Source organism: Trematomus bernacchii, unplaced genomic scaffold (assembly GCF_902827165.1).
Source record: "Trematomus bernacchii unplaced genomic scaffold, fTreBer1.1, whole genome shotgun sequence".
In the NCBI taxonomy this organism is placed as follows: Eukaryota; Metazoa; Chordata; class Actinopteri; order Perciformes; family Nototheniidae; genus Trematomus; species Trematomus bernacchii.
The window spans coordinates 2,913,550-2,935,314 of NW_022987792.1; the positions used below are offsets into that span (position 1 = coordinate 2,913,550).

General features: G+C 41.2%; 1 protein-coding gene across 1 annotated transcript in view; it reads left to right on the forward strand.

Moving 5' to 3' along the window:
• LOC117497752 (unconventional myosin-IXb) overlaps positions 1-21,765 on the forward strand; it is a 104,824-nt gene that overhangs the window by 22,319 nt on the left and 60,740 nt on the right. Inside the window, 6 exon segments of the mRNA XM_034149763.1 lie at positions 4,896-5,115; positions 6,663-6,882; positions 7,908-7,940; positions 7,942-8,060; positions 8,062-8,110; positions 8,112-8,414. Of these exon segments, the coding sequence (XP_034005654.1) occupies positions 4,958-5,115; positions 6,663-6,882; positions 7,908-7,940; positions 7,942-8,060; positions 8,062-8,110; positions 8,112-8,414 (882 nt within the window). The 5' untranslated portion in view covers positions 4,896-4,957.

Below are 21,765 nucleotides of genomic sequence, written 5' to 3' on the forward strand. Positions count from 1 at the left end.
CTGTTTATCAGTATATTAGAATAATGTTGCTTCACATTTAGCTCTGGTTTATTTAAGGTTTTATTCAACATAATACCTTATTATCTCAATGAAATCTTCCGTAACTTATGGATGTGTGACACACAAAAGCAATTCATTGTTTCAGCCGGTAAAATAAATACTTGACTGAAGGATATTGGGTGTGATTGGTCAACCGCTTGGAGATGTCCCGCCCCTTAGCCTATCACATACAATGTGTCGGAGCGCTAGCCAATAGGAGTGTCATTATGTTCCTGAAGTAAACAAAGGAGTCCAATGGAGGCGTTTCAGGCAGGGGGGGATTTTAGCCTTTGTAGACCATTTACATGCACACAAATCTATAAACCGCTACAGGAAAGGGAACACCCCAAAAAGCAGAATAGGGCCTCTTTCATTTTTCCTAAAGATAGAAACTGTTTGGTGAGATTGTTTTTGAGTGTTCTTCTCTCTACAAAACATCCGATAGTTTAGCAGTATAGGAAAAACCAACATTATCTTTTCCACCATTACACAACCACATTTGTTTGCACATGATTGAAAAATTAGGCAATCCTCTAAGTAGCCATTTTATGATTTAGGCTCACATAACAGGAAAGCTGTGTGTATTATTCAGGATCACTCCATTTGGTTTTATCAGTCTTTGGAAAGTTTCTATGAAAACAAACGTTAAAATGGACATCATGATTTTGTAAAGCGTGCAAACATCTGTTAGGTTCTTTTTTTCCCTCGGCCTGCTTTTTCGGGCATATCTCAGACTCTAACGTTTCTTATTTTTCAGTTTGAGAAAATAAACTGTCTCTGCTCGGATGATTAAAGTGATAAACTGTGGGGGCTCGGTGCTTTCAGGACTCGACCCGGGATCATGTTACCAAAGCAGGGCAGTGATTTAAACCAGGTTCCTGTTTCCCAAAGGGGGGTTTACAGTGTGCACAGAATACATTACTGATGCTACATGATCCACCATTAGACCAAACTTTACCCAGCTGCTGTCTCTGTTATTCACACTTTAATATATTTCACTTTTCTGCAGGAACCTTGATTTCTGGCTGTCGTCCAGCTACTCTGACTCACACCTGAAATATCTCGGCACGTCTTCAAAGAGTTTCCACTAAACAAATCGGCCATCTTTCTGTAAAGCTGTCGACCTGTCAGTCTGTTAGAGTGACCACACTGTCAGTCATTTGGGCGTGGAGCGAAGTTAACTTGCAGTTGTACAAAGAAGTGATGGTACAATGATTTGAAGGCTAATGACAGAGTAGTGTTAGCCCCACATGGTTATGTACTGACGCAAACTGCTGTACAGTAGATTGTGGTGTTGAAAAACCACAATCTTTTTGCTGCTCCTATGGATGAACCCAATGGTCCTCTTTCCTCTGTTATAGGTGGACAACAGGGGGCCCATTATAGTGTTTGATAAGACTCTTAAAGTGGTTGGTTTGATCTCTAAAGATGAATCAGACTTGAGTCTGAAAGAGATTTCATTCGTCAAAATCGACAAAGGGGGGCCAGAGATATGGAAAAACCCCCATTTCCACCCAAATGACCCTAGAAGTGTTTTTTTGTTGCTAAATCTCTCTAAAAAGGTCAAATGTCACTTGTTTTTGCATCAATCTTGATACAGGGTACTTATTATATGTTGTACTTTGGATTCCTAAAGCTTTTAGTCTACCTTACCATCATCCAAGGGTAGTTTTCACTATAAGTAAAAAATAATCTTTGGACGGACCACTATAATTTACAGTTTTTTTACTATGTTCAATCTGAATTTTCTTTAAAAATAAAAAACATCTATATTGATTCTGACTTTTCTACATCCAACTCAAAGGTTTATCATTACTTTGAGAAAAAAAGATTATTAATTTTCCCCTTTTAGAAGGGAAGATATGGTCATTTGTTCTGGGAATGTCATTTTCGAGCCTGAGACCTGGAAAACAGGCTCGGGGGTCAACAGGTTGAATAATTGGAGCTTGAACTCATTGACTGCAGTAAGCATGGACCTCGTCATGTGATTCACAAGAACAGGAAGTGTGTCGTGCCCCCTTTAGTTTATTGTGGATTAGTTCATATGAGAGCCTGCTATTATTGAAGGCAGCTTCACCTCGGTCAGGAAATCAGAGATATCCGTAGTGAAGAACAAACAAACCTATACTCTGTTCTCTGTTAGTGTTCTGCTAAGTTCTCTGAGATCTAAGTCCTTTAGTGTTGGAACCTTGCCAGGCAGAGTGTTATCCTTGGATGGAGAGAAGTTGTTGTAGTGAAAAGTTGCTTAACACGTTATCCTATCACCAATATCAACGTCATACAGTCCTGCTGTCTGTGGGAGTGAATAACACACATGCTCATTACACCATTTGTGGTTAGAGTTTTCTCTGTTTTGGTGTCCTGGTTGCTATCATCAAGCGGAAGGATTCAGTTTCTGCGCAGCATCTGCAGACGTTGCATACGGTAAACTCTCAGTGGTGAAGTTATTTATAAGTGTTGTGATAACAATGCACAGCAGGGTTTTTGTACATGTCCAAACCCTGTACCCGGGCCCATGTGTTTCATTAAGCAGTGGAAATATTCTTGTCTTTATTTTTAGATACAAGGAAAACCACAAATTGGAAACTATCTACATTCACTACATTGAAGCACTTCTCTCAGTAGAATGTCCAAGAATCCAAATATCTAGTATATAGTTTACTTTATAGTTTGTTTAGTTGTGTTTTAGCATAGCAACTATCACTTCTCTTATCACTTATCTGAGGACAGCAACTACAGGGTTTCTCACCTTACAGTTTGTGATTTCTCACCCACATATCTCGTCTGATATTTCCACATTTCATTGGTGATTGCTAAATATTTTGTGTGGTTTCTTTTCACACTGTACTCTACAGAGTTGAACATATTTCTATGATGAACCACTGATTACAAAGAGAGATGTTAAGGCAACTTCATGGCACACAGCCTTCACAAATACTCTGGTGATCATTTATAATCTCTGTATTCTATCAAATGTATTTTTCTTGTAGTGCCTCTTGCATCTAGCCTAACATAAGACAAACATCTCCAGCAGAGTTAAATTATGTCCAGATTGTCCAATCCAAAGGATGAGCTTCCCATGAGGTCGGAGATTTTGTTTGAAAAGCAACTATTTTGTTTGCATTTTAAAATATTTGCTCTAAGCTGCGATGAGTCATTGTTTAGGCTTTCAGAGAGGTTTGTATTGGAACGCTTTCATTATCTCGCTGTGTTTCCTCTGGCATTACATTAGTGCTGAGTGTTTGTTGAAGAGAATAGCTCATTGTCAGTCAGTCCCTCCTCTCTTATACCAAATGTTGTAACTACAGAGGGGTTTTTAGCTGTTGCCCCAGGAAGCCTCCTTTTACCCTGGTGTAATGCCAATATGAAAAACAGAATTTATGAATTAGCTACAGAATATTTGTGAGGCCTTTGTCCTATCAAGTTTGCTAAACATATGAATAAAAGGTTGTTATATTTGCACATTTTCACTGCACTGTTATCACGTCCGAATGAACTCATGATAATGATATTATTAGGGTTGCAAAATTCCGGGAATTTTCAAAGATGGAAACTTTCCATGGGAATAAACGGGAATTTATGGGAATAAACGGGAATAAACTGGGAATTTTCAAAATTGAAGGTTGGCTCTTCATAGGGAACTTAAATATAGTTGGGGAAAGTATATTTTAGCATAATCTTGACTAAAACAAACAGATGGCATTCAAGTACACTTGAATATCCATGCCATTCCTCAATCCCATGCACATAGCACACTGCTTACTGCATGGCTATTGAGACCACACCCCCTACAGGCACTGTGCATTCCTCCATCACATGCACATAGCACACTGCTTACTGCATGGCTATTGAGACCACACCCCCTACAGGCACTGTGCATTCCTCCATCACATGCACACATGATTTCTACAAGACTGGACCACACTCTTGAGCCCAAAGCACATTTTTGAATGAGTGGGGTTGGGGGGATGAGTAATATTTAACTCAACATTCATGTTTTTGTTCTTCAATGAAACAAATGATTGTTCAATAAAATAATGAAAACTTGTTCTGTTCTACTTACAAATAAATCTGTTGAAATGTCATGTTTTTTAATTGTATCATTTTGCATGGATGTTTTCTTATGACAAAATAAAAGTTTTATATTTATGCTTGGATATGATACAATTCAATTACATTACCCTAAATTCCCAGTTAGTTCCCATAAATTCCCATGGAAAGTTTCCACTATGGAATCTTTCCAAATTCCCCAGCTTAACTTCCCATGGAAATTTACCGGAAATTTACCGGAAATGTTCCGCCCCTTTGCAACCCTAGATATTATCACTAAATCTATAGAAAATTTGAAATGAATAATAATGCTACGAATTAAATACATCTTCAGCTTTGTTTACTGTTTGATTAAACCAAAATAAAAATGGTGTTGTAAACATCTGCATTTTGTGATTTTCTCTGTTTCTCGTTTATTCTTCATACTGTATTTGCACATTCCTACACTTTCATATTCTTTAATATATTTGTTTGTACTTTTATATATATATTATTGCATTTTTGTTTTTGTTGAATTTTACATATTTGTATTTTTTTGTACAGATTTTATATAAAATATTGTTTTACTTTTTCCTAAGGTCCTATACTTTTTTAATAATTTCTGAGTAAAAAATCTAATTCATTTGATTTGTTATGCTCTTTGGCTTTTGCATTTTTGCTTTTATTTATATTTTATTGTAAAAAAAAGACTGTACGTGAAACATTTTAAGCAAAGTAACACCCCTAATGGAAATGATCAGCCTCCCTTGTCAGTATAAAAGCAAAGTGACCTATGACCCCTGATGATAATGTCCGTGTGTCTGCAGGTGCTGCGTGGTGAGAGGAGGCGCTGGGCGCGGCATGCTGAGGCCACTCCCCCTGGCCCAGGATGAGTGTCAGAGATGGCGCTGCCACCATGGCAACGAACGCAGGTGGAGGAGGGGGGGGCGGCGGTCCAGCTAGCCCCATCGACCTGGAGGACCGCTCGTACCTCCTGCAGATCTACCCCCGACTCGCTGCTCAGACCCTGACCTGCTGCAACCTCAGGTGAGACGGCCACAGGAGGGAGAGGGTTGAGCATTTGTGTACATCGATCTGGGAGTTATTGTTGTGCTTTTATTTATGTCTTAAAGGTCACCTATTATGCAAAATCCACTTCTTCCTGTCTCTTCTTCATCAACATGTGTCCCCTCTTCTTCATGTCTCTTCTACATCAACATGTGTCCCCTCTTCTTCCTGTCTCTTCTACATCACCTTTTGTCCCCTTTCTTCATGTCTCTTCTACATCAACATGTGTCCCCTCTTCTTCATGTCTCTTCTACATCAACATGTGTCCCCTCTTCTTCATGTCTCTTCTACATCAGCATGTGTCCCCTCTTCTTCATGTCTCTTCTACATCAACATGTGTCCCCTCTTCTTCCTGTCTCTTCTACATCAGCATGTGTCCCCTCTTCTTCATGTCTCTTCTTCATCAACATGTGTCCCCTCTTCTTCATGTCTCTTCTACATCAACATGTGTCCCCTCTTCTTCATGTCTCTTCTACATCAACATGTGTCCCCTCTTCTTTCATGTCTCTTCTACATAACATGTGTCTCCTCTTCTTTCACGTCTCTTCTACATCAACATGTGTCCCCTCTTCTTCATTGCCTCTTCTACATCAACATGTGTCCCCTCTTCTTCATGTCTCTTCTACATCAACATGTGTCCCCTCTTCCTCATGTCTCTTCTACATCAACATGTGTCCCCTCTTCTTCATGTCTCTTCTACATCAGCATGTGTCCCCCTCTCTTCATGTCTCTTCTACACAACATGTGTCCCCTCTTCTTCACGTCTCTTCTACATCAACATGTGTCCCCTCTTCTTCATGTCTCTTCTACATCAACATGTGTCCCCTCTTCTTCATGTCTCTTCTACATCAACATGTGTCCCCTCTTCTTCATGTCTCTTCTACATCAACATGTGTCCCCTCTTCTTCATGTCCTTTCTACACCAACATGTGTCCCCCTCTTCTTCATGTCTCTTCTACATCAACATGTGTCCCCTCTTCTTCATGTCTCTTCTTCATCAACATGTGTCCCCTCTGTGTAAAGAGATTCTGAAGTTTCAGGAACAAAGATTCTCCTCTCTTTTTGTCCTGATCCATTTCTATATAACCTGTCTGAAATGAGCTGATCAGATTTTGGCCACTTTATGATGTCATAACGATTGTTTTGTCTTGTTATAACCATTAGCCAATCAGCAACCAAGGTAACCCCCCCCCACCTTATCACCTGAATCTCCTCCGAGAGCACCATTGAGTTCTTTCAAACCAAATATCTCTCAGAGGGGCGTGGGGAGGGGCTCCTTATTTTCATCTAAAGTAAACAGACAGAGAATCAGCACTTTGGAAACAGGGCTGAAACAGAGGGATTATGGGATGCTGCAATGATCTGGTTGGTGTTTGGAGCCCAAAACACTTCAGAGACATGTTCTGTATATATTTGAGACCTATAATATATTGATGAAAAACAGTATGATAGGGGACCTTTAAAAGAAGAACTACTGTACCCAGCATAGATCAAACTAAGTTATTTATTTATTTGTTCTTCCTCAGAGTTCAGAAAGATGCAACAACGGCCTCCGTGATCTCGGACGCTGCGGCGGCTCTCGGGCTGGACCCCGGACGCTTGTATGTGCTGGCGGAGGTGAAGGAGTGTGGGGGGGAGGAGTGGGTCCTGGAGGCCGGAGACCTGCCGGCTCAGAGGTTCCTGCTGTGGCCCCGAAAAGCCCAGGAGACGCACCCCCGCAGCCTCGGATTCTACTTCTTACTACAGGTAGAGTTCACTTTGCAGACCGACATCCTGAGAAACATCGTCCCACCGTCTGACACTTGCTTTTTGCTTCCTTCTGCTTTCTCTTCCTCTGTGGAGCCATGTTCAGTGAGGAACAAAAACAAGCAGTCAAGCTAGATAACACTTTCTTTACACAAAGAAAAAGCAGTTAACCTAGCTACATTAAAAGTATTTTCCAATATAATTTCATCCCTTTTAATACAATGCTATTTGAGACTGTGCTTAAAGGAATATTCACAAACAAAAGGACCATTTGTGTATAAATAACTCACCCTATGTTACCTTGAACCCCTAATGAAAACTTTGTTTTTCGGGCGAAACCTCACTGATAAGTGAAGAATCAAAAAATGGAGAACATTTGAAAGAATTGAAGTAAATGAGGGTTAAGTTTAACAACAGCAAAACTATATCAAAACATCGGTTTCTCACACAACTATTTCAATATAATCCGAGTTTCAATTATCCAGTTGTATTCTAGCTACTTCCCAAACACATGCATTTGAACTAATATCTTACTTACGGGAGGCAGTGGCGCAGTGGACTAGAGCATTGGTGTTGGGATCAGGGGAGCACAGGTTCAAACCCCACTGCAGTCAGCATGTCGTTGTGTCCCTGAGACACTTCACCCCAAATTGCTCCTGTGGGGATTGTCCACAGTATTGAGTATGTAAGTCGCTTTGGATAAAAGCGTCTAACAAGTAACAAGTAATGTAATAATAACTTATAAAACACTTCTGCATACAAATATCTTTTTTTCCAAAGTGTTTTAAATACTGAAGTGTATAGCAAAAATGCATGTGATTGGGAATGACTGAGAATACAACTGGATAAATAAGACTTAAATTAGGCTTGCAAGAATACATATAGTTGGGAAATTAACTTTTTTACACATTTTTGAAAATGTAACAAAGAGAATATTTGTATTTCTCTCAGACATAGAGTGTATCAGTCTCAGCACTTAATGGCTAAGCTAATTTCAGCTCTTTCTGTTTCCCTCCCTGAACCAGGAGAGGAACCATGATGGCACCATCCACTATGTCCCACCTCCCTCCTGTGTCTAAGGAGCAGGAGGCGCAGCTCGCAGCCAGAGGCTTCCTTCCTCCTCCACAGGACGACTTCGCAGACCTGTGCAACCTCCCCGCCCTCAATGAGGACAGCATATAACAACCTGCGCACACGCTTTCACAAGAAGAAGATCTACACCTATGCAGGGCAGCATCCTCATCGCCATCAACCCCTTCAAGTTCCTGCCCATCTACAACCCCAAGTACGTCAAGATGTACGAGAACCACCAGCTGGGCAAACTGGAGCCTCATATCTTTGCCATCGCGGACGTGGCTTACTACGCCATGCTCAGGAAGAGAGTGAACCAGTGCATCGTCATCTCCGGGGAGAGCGGCTCCGGAAAGACCCAGAGCACCAACTTCCTGATCCACTGTCTGACTGCGCTCAGCCAGAAGGGGTACGCCAGCGGGGTGGAGAGGACCATCCTGGGAGCTGGACCCGTGCTGGAGGTAATGATGCTAAATGTCGTGGATCCGATGTAACACTCACAACATTAAAGGTCACCTATTATGCAAAATCCTCTTCTTCATGTCTCTTCTACATCAACATGTGTCCCCTCTGTGTAAAGAGATTCTGAAAGTTTCAGGAAAAAAGATTCTCTCTCTTTTTCTCCTGATCCATTTCTATAAAAACCTGTCTGAAAATGAGCTGATCAGATTTTGGCCACTTTATGATGTCATAATGATGTTTTGGCTTGTGTAACCCATTAGCCAATCACCAACCAAGGTAACCCCCCCCCCCCACCTTATCACCTGGAATCTCCTCCTAGAGCACCATTGTGTTCTTTTTAACCAAATATCTCTCAGAGGGGCGTGGGGAGGGGCTCATTATTTTCATCTAAAGTAACAGACAGAGAATCAGCATTGTTGAAACAGGGCTGAAACAGAGGGGATTATGGGATGCTGCAATGATCTGTTTGGTGTTTCAGCCAATCAGAGACATGTTTGTATATATCTGAGACCTGTAATATATTGATGAAAAACAGTATAATAGGGGACCTTTTAAAGATTAAGACAAAGAGGAATCAATAAAACACAGACACAGAGATGGTTGAAGTTAAATATGATATTGCTGTACAGCAGTATAATGAGACACATTACCTTGCACTAAAGCAGCCAATAGCGTAATGCCCTATAGACCAAGAGAATCTTACAGCTTATACACGCCTCAAACTGCATGCGTAGTTGACCTCTGACCTGAACAATATTGTACTGCTTTTTCTGTCTCCTCTGTCTTTAATAATCCCAGTTTCCATTAACCTTTTCTGCTGATACTTCACATGCCAATGCAGACAACTGTTGGTCATAGAAATAGATCGCCCTCCTTCCAGTAAACTAAATGAATAGTATGGCTTAAAACACATGATTATATAAAACAGATTCTACACTAACATGTGGGACAGATGGTTTTTTTGTAGCATATATCTCCTGTGATACCTTTGGCCGACAACCACATGATGTTTGGTTTTAGTTCCTCTTGAAATTGCTCCTAGCTGTTACCCTCATATAAACTCTATATACTGGGTTAGCTATTTCGAATTGGTTAATGAGCTGATCTTTCACTCAGAGTCAACTGTGCGATACCCATGTTCAAAGTGTCCTTGGGGAAGATTTGAACCCCCAAATTGCTCCCGTAGGCATTGTCTACAGGATGAAGTTGCATCATCAACGTGATGTCTCAAGAATGAGGTTTTTAACGTTCATGTGGCACACAACGGGAGGATGTCTGTGTCGGAAGCTTTCTTACTTAATGGAAATACTCCTTTTTGGTTTTGGCACACACAAGGTAAGTGTGCACAAGGTGTGGAATAAACGGTAGACGTGTAGCTATTTGTGAATGTGGTCAAATCTCTTTGCGTTCCCTGGATTTGTGTGATTCGTTTGCCGTTGGTTCTTACAGACAGAAGTTCCCGAATCCCGTTGTCTCTCTCTCAAATTTTTGTTTGCCATCTGCAATCGAGACGTCTTCAACATGTCACTGATTTGTGTTAAATTCTCCTGACAGTTAGCGGATCTGTTCACACATGGGCCTCAATGTATCTAATACCTAATATATATATATCCTTCCAATAACTTGTATATAGACTCGTACTGCACTATTCCACATCATCACTTTATTTTATTTTATAACTATTATTCTTTTTGTATTGCTCTTGCTCTTATTGTTATTATGTTATTATGTTGCATTGTTGGAGAAGCCTGTGACATAAGATTTTCAACTACATAATTACTCTGTAGCTATGTCAGATTGACAATAAAGAACCTTGAACCTGAACCTTGAATTGGACATAAACTAAAAAACGTTGTACTAGTGCGCTGGCAGTCTCAAGTCTCTTTGAGGTTTGCGTTCTTGCATACAGATCCTCTGAATAATGTCTAAATAAATCAGGGTGTGAAAGAGGCCCTAGTGACCTGCTCTGGGGGTCAATGTTTGTGAAAAGATGAGAGATGAGTTCGTTAAAAAGGGCCAGTGTCTGTCTGTAAGGACTCAACAAAAGGAAAAATCCATGATACTGTAGATTGTGTCGTCACAGTCTGTCGCATAGGAATCATATCATATAACAAATGTTCTGTTATAGCAATCACCGCATGTATTTCCTGCACTGTCTTCACTCAGCTGTGAAATGCTTTGCTCAACAATGACATTACATCCTCAAAGGTGACTCATCACCATGTTGCTATGGCATGGAAGATACACATGATGTTATATAGTTATGACTTTGTGAGATTATTTTATGGAACAATATAGATATTTCATTGGTTCTGAATGTTAAAACATCCCCATGAAAGTATTATATCCCATGCAGTACGGAGGAAATGTATTTTCAGGCTGTAACTCCTTTGCACTTCCTGTGGGGGCTGAACTGTTGAGACATATGTGAGTCTGTGTGCAGTTTAAAGGACTTAACGTAAAGAGTCTACTCAGAAAGAAGAAATGAAAAAGAGGATGGGAAGTTGCTGTATGAACTACGTCATGTGGTCGCCCCCCTGTCTTTGCAAAAGCTGTGGGAAGCCAGATAAGATAGGGCTGTTTTAAAAAATATATATACCTACTTTTAGAGTTGAGATTTCAGGTAATGGTCGACTCGTAATGTTGTTTTCTTCGGGTCACATCATGGGGTTTGTTTTGACCTATTAGTTAATGAACAACAAGCATTTATTGGAGCTTTTGTTGACCAAAGCTTTTATTTCTTTGTTGCCGTTTGGATCAGGTGGCTGCACCTCTTCCTGCTTTCAGAGAAATAAAAACCTTGTTCTGACTTGTCCTCTGCAACCAGTGACAGGACGATATGAAGCAAACAGCCAAACCCTTTCACAAAGCTTTGTTACAATGATTACACATTTGAGAGCTAGTTGGAAATATATATCAATGAATCATCCAAAACTAAGGATTTCATGTTACTATGTAGAACAATACATGTAGAAAGAATAACAAAGCTTTATTTGTATAGCAGTACAATTTGGTACACAAGGCAAACAGAAAATAGGATAACATGTAAGACATAGCATGTGTACAAGATACACACATGATACATACATGACTAAATCGTAAGCAAGAAGGTACATATTTGATGTATACATAATTAAACCTATTATGCAAAATCCACTTGTTCATGTCCTCTTCTACATCAACATGTGTCCCCTCTTCTTCATGTCTCTTCTACATCAACATGTGTCCCCTCTTCTTCATGTCTCTTCTACATCAACATGTGTCCCCTCTTCTTCATGTCTCTTCTACATCAACATGTGTCCCCTCTTCTTCATGTCTCCTAGAGCACCATTGTGTTCTTTGTAACCAAATATCTCTCAGAGGGGCGTGGGGAGGGGCTCCTTATTTTCATCTAAAGTAACAGACAGAGAATCAGCACTTTTGAAACAGGGCTGAAACAGAGGGGATTATGGGATGCTGAAATGATCTGTTTGGTGTTTCAGACAAACACTTCAGAGACATGTTTTGTATATATCTGAGACCTGTAATATATTGATGAAAAACAGTACTGTATAATAGGGGACCTTTAATATTGGGTAAAGAATAAACACAATACAATGACAACCTACTAGTAAAGTAAGAACTGCAGTGCTGGATGTTTGCACAATGCCATCTGGTTGATAATTATGGTTACAGTTCTGATGTCTGGCGGTGGACAGACTCACTGACCAGCCGTCTGTTTGAGTCGTCTGCACTCTGAGCAGACTGGGAGTCTCCCTCTCTTTGTCGTCTCCAGAGAGAAGCTGCCTCACTGCGACACAGAGGAACAGACTATCAGATGAAACACACCATCAAAAGCTTTCCTCTCTCATGCATTTACCTTCAATTAGCATGTTTTAGAGTCATCATGAACTAAATCAAAACATAGTCACTTACATATTTGCGTTTCCTGTCAGCAGTTTTATTTGTTGTCCCTCTTGAAGTGATGACTTAAATAACAGTGTATTAGAAACAGATACTGTCTGGGCTGTTACCATTAAAGGAAGGCTTCTTCATGTAAAGCTGTAGTGACACAATAACACAGTTTGCATAAAGCATGAAGATATATTAAAGGTCACCTATCATGCTATTTTTAGGCAATAGCATAGGTCTCAGATATATACAAATATATAAAAAACATGTCTATGAAGTGTTTCGCTCAAAATACCAAACAGATCACCCATTCTAGCCATGCCCTCATATCCCTCTATTTCACTTCCTGTTTCAAAAGTGCTGATTTGGGGTATAAAGCTTTAAAAAAATAAAAGAATTGATAAAAAATAAAAAAGGAGGGGGCTGAGCTCATGCGGGACCCGGCAGCTACTGTCTAAACTAAATACTGCCGTGATGAAATGCCATATCATGGATTATCAAGGATTCTTTCTGAAACAGTATGGAGCTCAAAGGCTTTCTCTCTTGCCGGTTATACCACAAGGTGAGCTCCTTTTTATTTCCTGCTTCTTCACACACATGCTCTCCAGTACAGGTTAGCTCTGAGTGTTAGCGATGCTAATGTAAACACCGACCATATTACGTCCAAAACAGTCGGGCATTGTTTCTGATGGCAACGTTCTGATAGTGCCGTGGGTCCACATTTCAGATATTACGTCATATCGGACGCAAATCTGGATCAGCTCCGTTGTACCCCCGTTTTTAGAGATTTGAGTACGGAGGAAAAGAGAGGGGGTTTTATTTTCTGACGCTGCGTGAGTTCCCCAACACACCGGGGACACATAGTTATGTATAAAAGACATCAAAAAGTGCATTTTGCATGATAGGTCCCCTTTAAGTATCAACATACATAACTGCCACAAAAGCTGAAAAATAAGCAAAAAAACGTAAAATAATGCATTTCTTGATTCTAAGGATTTGACAATCAAAGCAGCGGGTCTTCAACATTTGACAGGAGCTTCCACCCTGGAGTTTTGTATTTTTATTTATTTATTTAAGAATGGACAATGCACATGAGCATTTGAGACCATCATGTAAAAGTGCCATATTAACAACAAAGCCATAGAGGTTTTTTTTTTTTATCTAAAGTCTACAAGAGCACATATGCACAGAAGAAAAATCACATGAATACAAACCAATATACACATAACAGGCACAAAAGCAAATGCATAAGCACATATAAAAGCTAATAGACACAGACAATAAGTTACAGAATGATATAAACCCTTCTCCAGTTTAAGACGGCATGTTACAGGCGATGTATCGCATCTCACACTCCATGACTTCTGGCTTTTCCTCATTTCCTTTTATGGCCCCCCTTTTGGATAATTCTGTACCAAACAACACATTAAGCATTAGCACCTTTTTGCATCCTCATAGATTTTGCTGCAAGGGCCGCCACACGGTTCTTTCCTCCAGATAAACAAGAGTTAAGGCCATTGATGATATCTTTAATCAGACACTTAAATATCCATGGCTCTTTGCAAACTACAGCTCTCTGTGTTTGGTGACAAAAAAGACCCACATGCACCCAACTTAGACATCTGTTAGCTCTTACATTGTTTAACAGAAGAAGAAAAAGTCTGCATCATGAGAGGTAAGTTATTAGTTGAATCGCAGAGCTACGTGGCAGAGAACTGAGTTGACTTCATATTGTTTACTTTTCGTCCCTGTAATGAGAAACGGGGTCTCCTGCACTTTCACATGTGGAAGAATTTACCTCCGGTCGGACCACAAGCAGGGGCATTACTCTGATGTCATTTTCAGCATCCAAATCCCTCCCATTTTCCGACTCCATTGCTCTGCTGCATTATCCATAATGTGTTGTGCATGTGACGGTGTGTGTGTTGTCCTGGGTGGCCAGTGTGTGACCCCCGGCCATGTTATGTTTGAGTGCTTCCTGTCAGCGATGTAATCTGGATGCATGTTACTGATTTGAGGTATATAGACGGACAGGAGGTGAAAACAACATCAAATGAAGCTCTGCCTGAGGGTACCGAGTAAATATCGCACTGGGAAGCCCCATATCTCCGCACAATCATCTGAAAAACATGTGAAGGAGAAGCAGCTCTTGAGTTTATGGTCCTCCTCGGTGTGGGGGGCTAATTACTCGCAGCCCTGATCTGGAAGTAAATCTCCTCTACAGAATTTTGAGAGGTTTTATTTTGCGGTAATGTGGCTAAAAATAGAGCTTTAGCCAGAAAAGCTGTATTTGGAATGTGGTTTATTATTCAAAGTCTCGAATGGTGCTGAAAAGCGAAACTCCCTGATCTGTGAAAGTGGGTTCAGTGGAGCTCACAACACTATGGAGCAGTAGAGAATTAAACAGAGAGGTGTGGCCACAAGCTATTGATACGATACACTTTATTGTGTTATTGCACAATGGCCAACATTTAAGTTCTTCAGTACATTTGTTTATTGAGAAGCTGAATGGACACTGGTAGGATTGAGTACCGGTTTAGCCTTCTTTTAGGGACGTACATCTCCTACTAGAAGGTAAGAGCTGTGGGTAAATGTCAAGAATACACACTTCTAGACGTGGTGTATCCATCCATCATCCATCACTGCTGTCTCCAGACACTCAGGGACTTCACTCAGATCTGCTGCTGCCTTCATGCCTCTGAATAAATGCAGCGTTGCTCTCTTGACGCGTGTCAGTCTGTCAGAGTCTTTGGTTCTGGGCGGCTGATTGAGAAAGGGGGGGGGATTGAGAGATTTTTCCCCCTTCATCAGCACAGTTTTGGTCCCTTTGGCAGACACACTGCCATCGATCGCTCCCAGAATGCACTGCGTGTCAGCCCCGTCCAGAGCTGTGGTTGCTGGTGCAGACAGAGAGACGAGTCCTTTCTGGTCTCGTCGCTAGAGGAAGTCGAGGTTTGATTCCATCTTTGTCAAGTCGGTCAATCATCTCGGCCGTTGCACAGATGTACACTTCCCCTCTGGCAGTGTTTTTGCATCTCGCCCCCCAGAATCGTCAAAGCAGCAGTTGCCGTAAACGTTTTTTTCCCCTACAATGACGTGCTAAGAAATGTAGTTTATGTAAAACGATTCTGTTTTGACAACTGCTGCCAGACTTAGCAGCTCGCTCAAAAGATGGCTAACATGCAACACAAGTTAGAGGGGAAGCAATCGCTCCTCTGAAATAATGTTCCCTGCCGTTCCTCTGCACACAAACAGTCCACCTCTTGTGGTTCCTTCCTGACGAGCTTCCAGAGAAGACCTTTTTATATGGAGTGAGGAATGCTATTTATAGATACACACACCAACATAAAGGAGTGTTTACTTTGACAAAGGGTTTCATTTGTATTTGTTGTTTCTGTCGTGGACGCTGATCACGTTACAGTGGTGGAACATGTGTGTGAATGTGTGTGTGTGGATATCCTGAAGCTATAGTGGAGGTCTTGAGGCCCAGGTCACACATTTTAAGGAGATGAGATCATCGTTTATAAGGCCGTGTGCTGCTAACAGAGTGTCGGAAAACCGCTGTCCTACTTTAGTTCTTTGTACTAGTTTCTTTTCAATTTTTTTCCTATGAACTTCCCTCCTTTGTCTTGAAAATAATGCAGGTATAGGAGACATTTGTCCTTAATACTTTCTGCACTTTGAACAAACTCAGCTCCACCAGCTCTGAATGAGTTCAACTCCTCTGAACTGGTTTGACCGGTTGATCCTCTGTGACGTGCTTTTTTCTGGCGTCTCTGTTTTTTTCTTGCCAGGCTTTAAGCTTATTTATTTTCTTCATGTCAACACCAGAGCTGTGCACCGCTTCAGAAAGTTGGCGGGCACATTGCAGGCAACGTGTTCGAGTTATGTTGTAATCACAGGGAAATACGGATCAAGTTTTCCTTGTCCCATTGTATGATTTAGGAAGTGTTTGTTTTTTAATAAGGTGGAAAAAGCTCAGATATTCTAATCCAAAGGAAGCTCCATCCATGCTTGCTTGAAAACTCAAATGTGGTCGGTTGAAAACGTTGTAATTGGGGCTAAGAGGTACTTAATAAGCCCTGAAAAGGTTTAGCAATTATCCACTTTTTAAGATTTGCAGCATTGTGAAAAGCTTTAATTTAATCGTAGTGTTTTATCACGTAAACAGATTGTTTGTGATTCAAACGTTCAGGGGTACTCAAAAGATAACGATTGACAAGCAATTATACCAATTTCTGAGGTGATAACAAATCTGTTTCTGGATGTCACCAATGTTTCTTGCTCATACATTTATGAGGAGAAAACCATCTCAGCCAAATAACCTTTTTGACTAAAGCCTCCTGGTCACAGATTCCTGTTTTACTCCCCAGCCTCCTTTATGCAACTTTGTCTCACAACTTCAGACAGGAAGCTCCTATCATCCGGAACCCTTTTTAACAGGAAGCAGCTACGACACAGGAAGTAGCGGCAGAAACGTCTCTGTGCTGTTCGCTCAGGGCCTGGAGGGGCGGGGATACACCAAAGTCTTGTATTGTTTGTTCAGGAAGTGCAGAGGAGTAGCTGGCCGTTCCGTCTGCTGAGCCATTGTTTATCTCTTAGTTATGGGTTGCACCTCTTTATTCCTCTCGCTATATTTGGTCAGGCTGGGTGGCATTGTGTACGAGTCTGGGAAAAGCTGGCATTACCGGGGCTGAGTCGCTGCGTCATGCACACGTGTCCTTCATTTCATACTCATACAGTATACAAAGGCTTTACTGTAATCATAGCGCTCTGAATGATACTGAGGAGATGAATATGCTGTTCTCTGCAGGCCAAACACAGCTTACATGCAGCAGCAGGCACTTCAGGGTCTATTCATGGGGCTCTGACCACACCACAGGCGTAGGTTTTGATGTGGGACCAATCGAGACATGGGTGGAGCTGCTGGAAATGACTCCAATCTGGTGAAACAGCAGACCACAAGAGGAGAGAACTGGTGCAAGAGCACTTTATTCTAACTGTTCCAACCTCTAACCTCTGATATCGTCATCACCTAACCTCGTTATAAAGTGGGTAGACCTAATCATTTCGACATCTGTGAGAACAGGAAAATACCATTCGCAGGTGTTGGCCCATGCCATGAAACACGCAAAAAAGTTTGTATTTCCTGCCCTAGAGTTTGGGGCTCCAACTAACATTTTTTTTTTTAATGTTGATCAGTCTTTTTCGCACGCCCATGATGACATCGTCAAATGTCTGTCAAAACTAAAATATATTGAGTTTACGGTCAAGAAGGAGTTAAAGGTAGGGTAGGTAAGAATGGAGAAACCAGCTCGAGTGCGCTAGAATTTGAAAATACACAACCGGAAAAAATCTGCCCCTTCCTTCAGACTTCCTCACAGAGCCCCTCCTCCAACACACACGAACGCGCACATGACCAATGAGGGCACGAGATAAGTTTGTGCACAGATGGAAGGCTGACAGGCAGGTAGGCCACCCAGTTATTTTAGCCGGGCTGGCTCAGATGATTGGTCGTGCTTTTTACAGTACTACGGCTTCCACAGATGACATTTTTTATGGATTTATTGTCAAAGCATTTCATGTATTCATTGCTATCGGGATGTTAAGAGCATTCCATGGAATATAACAAGTGTATCTGAAGTGAATGACCTACCCCACCTTTAAGAAACCAGAAAATATTCACTTTTACGAAGCTGTAATTCCAAATTTTAGTGAAGAGGATTTCGAGTATCAGAGTATCAACATTGTTGTGGATAAATTCAATGAATATGAATTAATATATAAGAAAGTATTGACAATAATAAAGTGACATCAGCCTTATTGTTTAGTCCAATCAAAAATCATGTTGAATTTACCATCATCTACTCTATAACAAAAATAAGCCACTAAATCCCAAATTCGTGTTTTGTGACACTATAACAACCACATATTTAAAACCCTTTCTTCAATTGTCAGCTATATTCCTTAAATAATTAGCAATGCTAAGTGTCTTTGAGCTCATCTTCACAAAACAAATGAACTGCCAGTTATTTCCAAGAAGCAATGCTACGTCATTATGATCAAAACAAGAGTTTAGAACGTTTTCATTCGACCTTGATGCAGCTAAGTTATAAAGTAGCACCCCTGAGCACTGTTGACGCTGTTACTGTTCGACAGAGAATCAATTCTTTGTTGGCACTTAAGTTAAGTTAAGCTCGAGGGCTTTAAGTCGAGCTGCTGGGATGTATAGTGAGTGGTGGCTTGAAAAAAGGCCAAGAATAGAGGAGGAACTGTGTAGAGACGCGGTTACATTCAATCGCTGCCAACATCATGTGATCTCACCAAAGCATTTCTCACATTCAGCACAACAAACTGTGATTATAATGTCACTTTATACCATATGTGTTTGCCTTAATATCCCAGCTACCAATCATCATATAGCCATATCAACTAGAGTGTAAAGAACATCATATAGGTGCAGTGGTGTAAAGTAGATAAGTAGATTTACTCAAGTACTGTACTTAAGAACAATATCGAGGAACTTGTACTTCTACTCCACTACAATTCAGAGGTATATGGTGTACTTTTACTCCACTACCTGTATTGAATACCTTTAGTTACTTTACAGATCTGGATTAATGATGTGAAATATAATCAACTCTTAAATCAGACTTTAGTTCCACCTGGAGTAAATTCACAAGCTACCCTGCAGTATACAAAGTCATTCAAACTAGCTGCACCTTTACCAGCTTTGAGAACACTTTCATGATCAATCATTATAAAACATATCATATATATTATTCTGACATGGACCAATCTGTACAATGACTACTTTTACTGTCGCTACTTTAACTATATTTTGACGCTGATACTTTTCTACTTTTACTTGAGTAACATTTTGAATGCAGGACTTTTACTGTAACAGAGTATTCCTACACTCTGGTACTCTTACTTAAGTACAAGATCTGAGTACTTCCCCCACCTCTGTATAGTGTGTAAAGTGTCTGCAGAGAGAGAGAGCATGTCCACCTAGAGATTTGCTGCATGTTTGCAGAGTGCCGGCCGTTGCCCTCTGCTTGTGGGAACCCTCTTGTTGGACTGTTTCTCCTCTTTGTGAGTGTATCCATGCTGCAGTGAGGTGTCGGTGTCAGGGCTTTGGCAGCCGCTGTGGAAACGTTAAACTGAAGCTCTTTTCAGCCGCTTCACTTTAAAGGATGCTGCAACGCCTCCCTGTCATCGCAATAAGGTCCAGTACCCAAACACCAACTGTACATTTAATACAAAATAGTTTGTCTCCTAGTACAGTAGTACAGGGGTATTAAAGTTGTGCAAATAAGTTTAAAACAAATACTCTTACGGCCCGTCCACACGGCGGCGTGCGTTGAAGCTTCAACGCTTCTGCCCATTCACTTTGAATGGGGTGACGTCACGCTTTGCCGAACTGCATTGTGGTTCCGTCGCTTCGCTTTGCTCGGTTCAAAAGTTGAGCAATGTTCAACGTTTGAAGCTTCGACGGAAGCGTCAGCCAATCAAATCATATGCCAGTACAAGCTCTAGCCAATCAAACCGCGTGCTTGTGTGTCCGGGGCGGGAGATTCATCTGATTGGTTGTTGGTTGAGTTTCAGACACGCCCGCTGGCAAGCTTCAACGCACGCCGCCGTGTGGACGCTGCGTTAGATTGCAATTTCATTTGCAAGTCTATGTTTGTTTTCAAACTGTGTTTTTGTCTTGCATACTTTCACTCAGTATTTTAACTTTATGGAATCAGGTCTATTTTTTAAAAGTTTTTTCAGTGCAAATAAAGGCATCAACCGATCATGTTGTGTGGAAAAGACATATAATAAAACGTACATGTACAGAGACTCCGTAGTCTGAATTATAACAACAAACTTTGTTCATCCTACAAGAACTACCACATCCTCTGTAATATTTCACAATAAACGCCCTGGACTTATACGCACCTTTACTATACTACGAGGAAACTTAAATTCACAATTAACAATAAACTGACTGCAAGAAACTCATCTGGTTTAGTATGATCCTGATAGTTGGTCTTCTGCCTGCGTAAATGTACTCAAACCTTGTATTGAACAAGTGTTGAACAGTTCTCAAACTCACGTTGCTGGTATGAAATATTCGCAAGCGAGGATTTAGCTTTTTAGTATTGTATTAACGTTTTGATAGGACTGACTACATACAGTTTGAAGGGTGGTTTGGCAACTCTCAGAGCCTCCAAAGTCATTTCTAAGGAGTGAACAGTAAATATATAACTTGTTTCTGTGAACACGTAATCCTGTACACAACCTCTGACAGTTTCCAAACACAGTTTAGTTTATGTTTGCAAGTTTATACTAGACCGAACATTTAATGCCTTTTCAGAGTATATCATTGAAACTTTCTCGCCTCTGCCTCACTTTCTTGTTGGGACAAACAACTCATAAACTGCATGGCCTTGGAGACACTCCCCAAGTTGTGTGTGTGTGTGTGTGTGTGTGTGTGTGTGTGTGTGTGGTGTGTGTGTGTGTGTGTGTGTGTGTGTGTGTGTGTGTGTGTGTGTGTGTGTGTTGTGTGTGTGTGTGTGTGTGTGTGTGTGTGGTGTGTGTGTGTGTGTGTGTGTGTGTGTGGTGTGTGTGTGTTGTGTGTGTGTGTGTGTGTGTGTGTGTGTGTGTGTGTGTGTGTGTGTGTGTGTGTGTGTGTGTGTGTGTGTGTGTGTGTGTGTGTGTGTGGTGTGTGTGTGTGTGTGTGTGTGTGTGTGTGTGTGTGTGTTGTGTGTGTGTGTGTGTGTGTGTGTGTGTGTGTGTGTGTGTGTGTGTGTGTGTTGTGTGTGGATGTGTGTGTGTGTGTGTGTGTGTGTGTGTGTGTGTGTGTGTGTGTGTGTGTGTGTGTGTGTGTTGAATAGGGATGTGAGACTTCATTCAAAAAGTTCTGACAAGTGAAAATGTACGGGAACGCTGTCTTCCAGAGAATCCTCATACCACAGAGAGGAATCAGTTCAACAGGATTGAACAACACAATATGATTCTTCGCTAGATATGATGTTCAGATTGCTGTCTGCTGTCTCTCTTTCTTTCTCCCTTAAGTTCCCTCAGCTCAACCCTTATTTCGTAAGAATGCAAATCAGTTCTTTCCACGGACACGTTTTGGAAAGTCCACTTCCCCATACCTGCCGAGCATTCTAGCCAATCAGATCCTCCGCTCAAGGGCACGTTGGAATACGAATGTCGCTGCGACATGTTTAGCATTCCCTCCGTGCTGCAGCGATCTGGGCTTTGCAGAGATTTCCCAGGGCTTTGTGCTCTTTGCTGCAAGGTTGTGGAGTGGGGGGGGGATCAGAACAGTACTGAGCACAGTGGGCAGCGTTAAGACACTCTGGTGTATCAGTGCCAAAACACACTCACTGACCCTCAAACCTGGAAGAGAAGACATGGTATTCCACTGTGGAAACACTCTGAATAATTACAGCTACACGTTGAAAC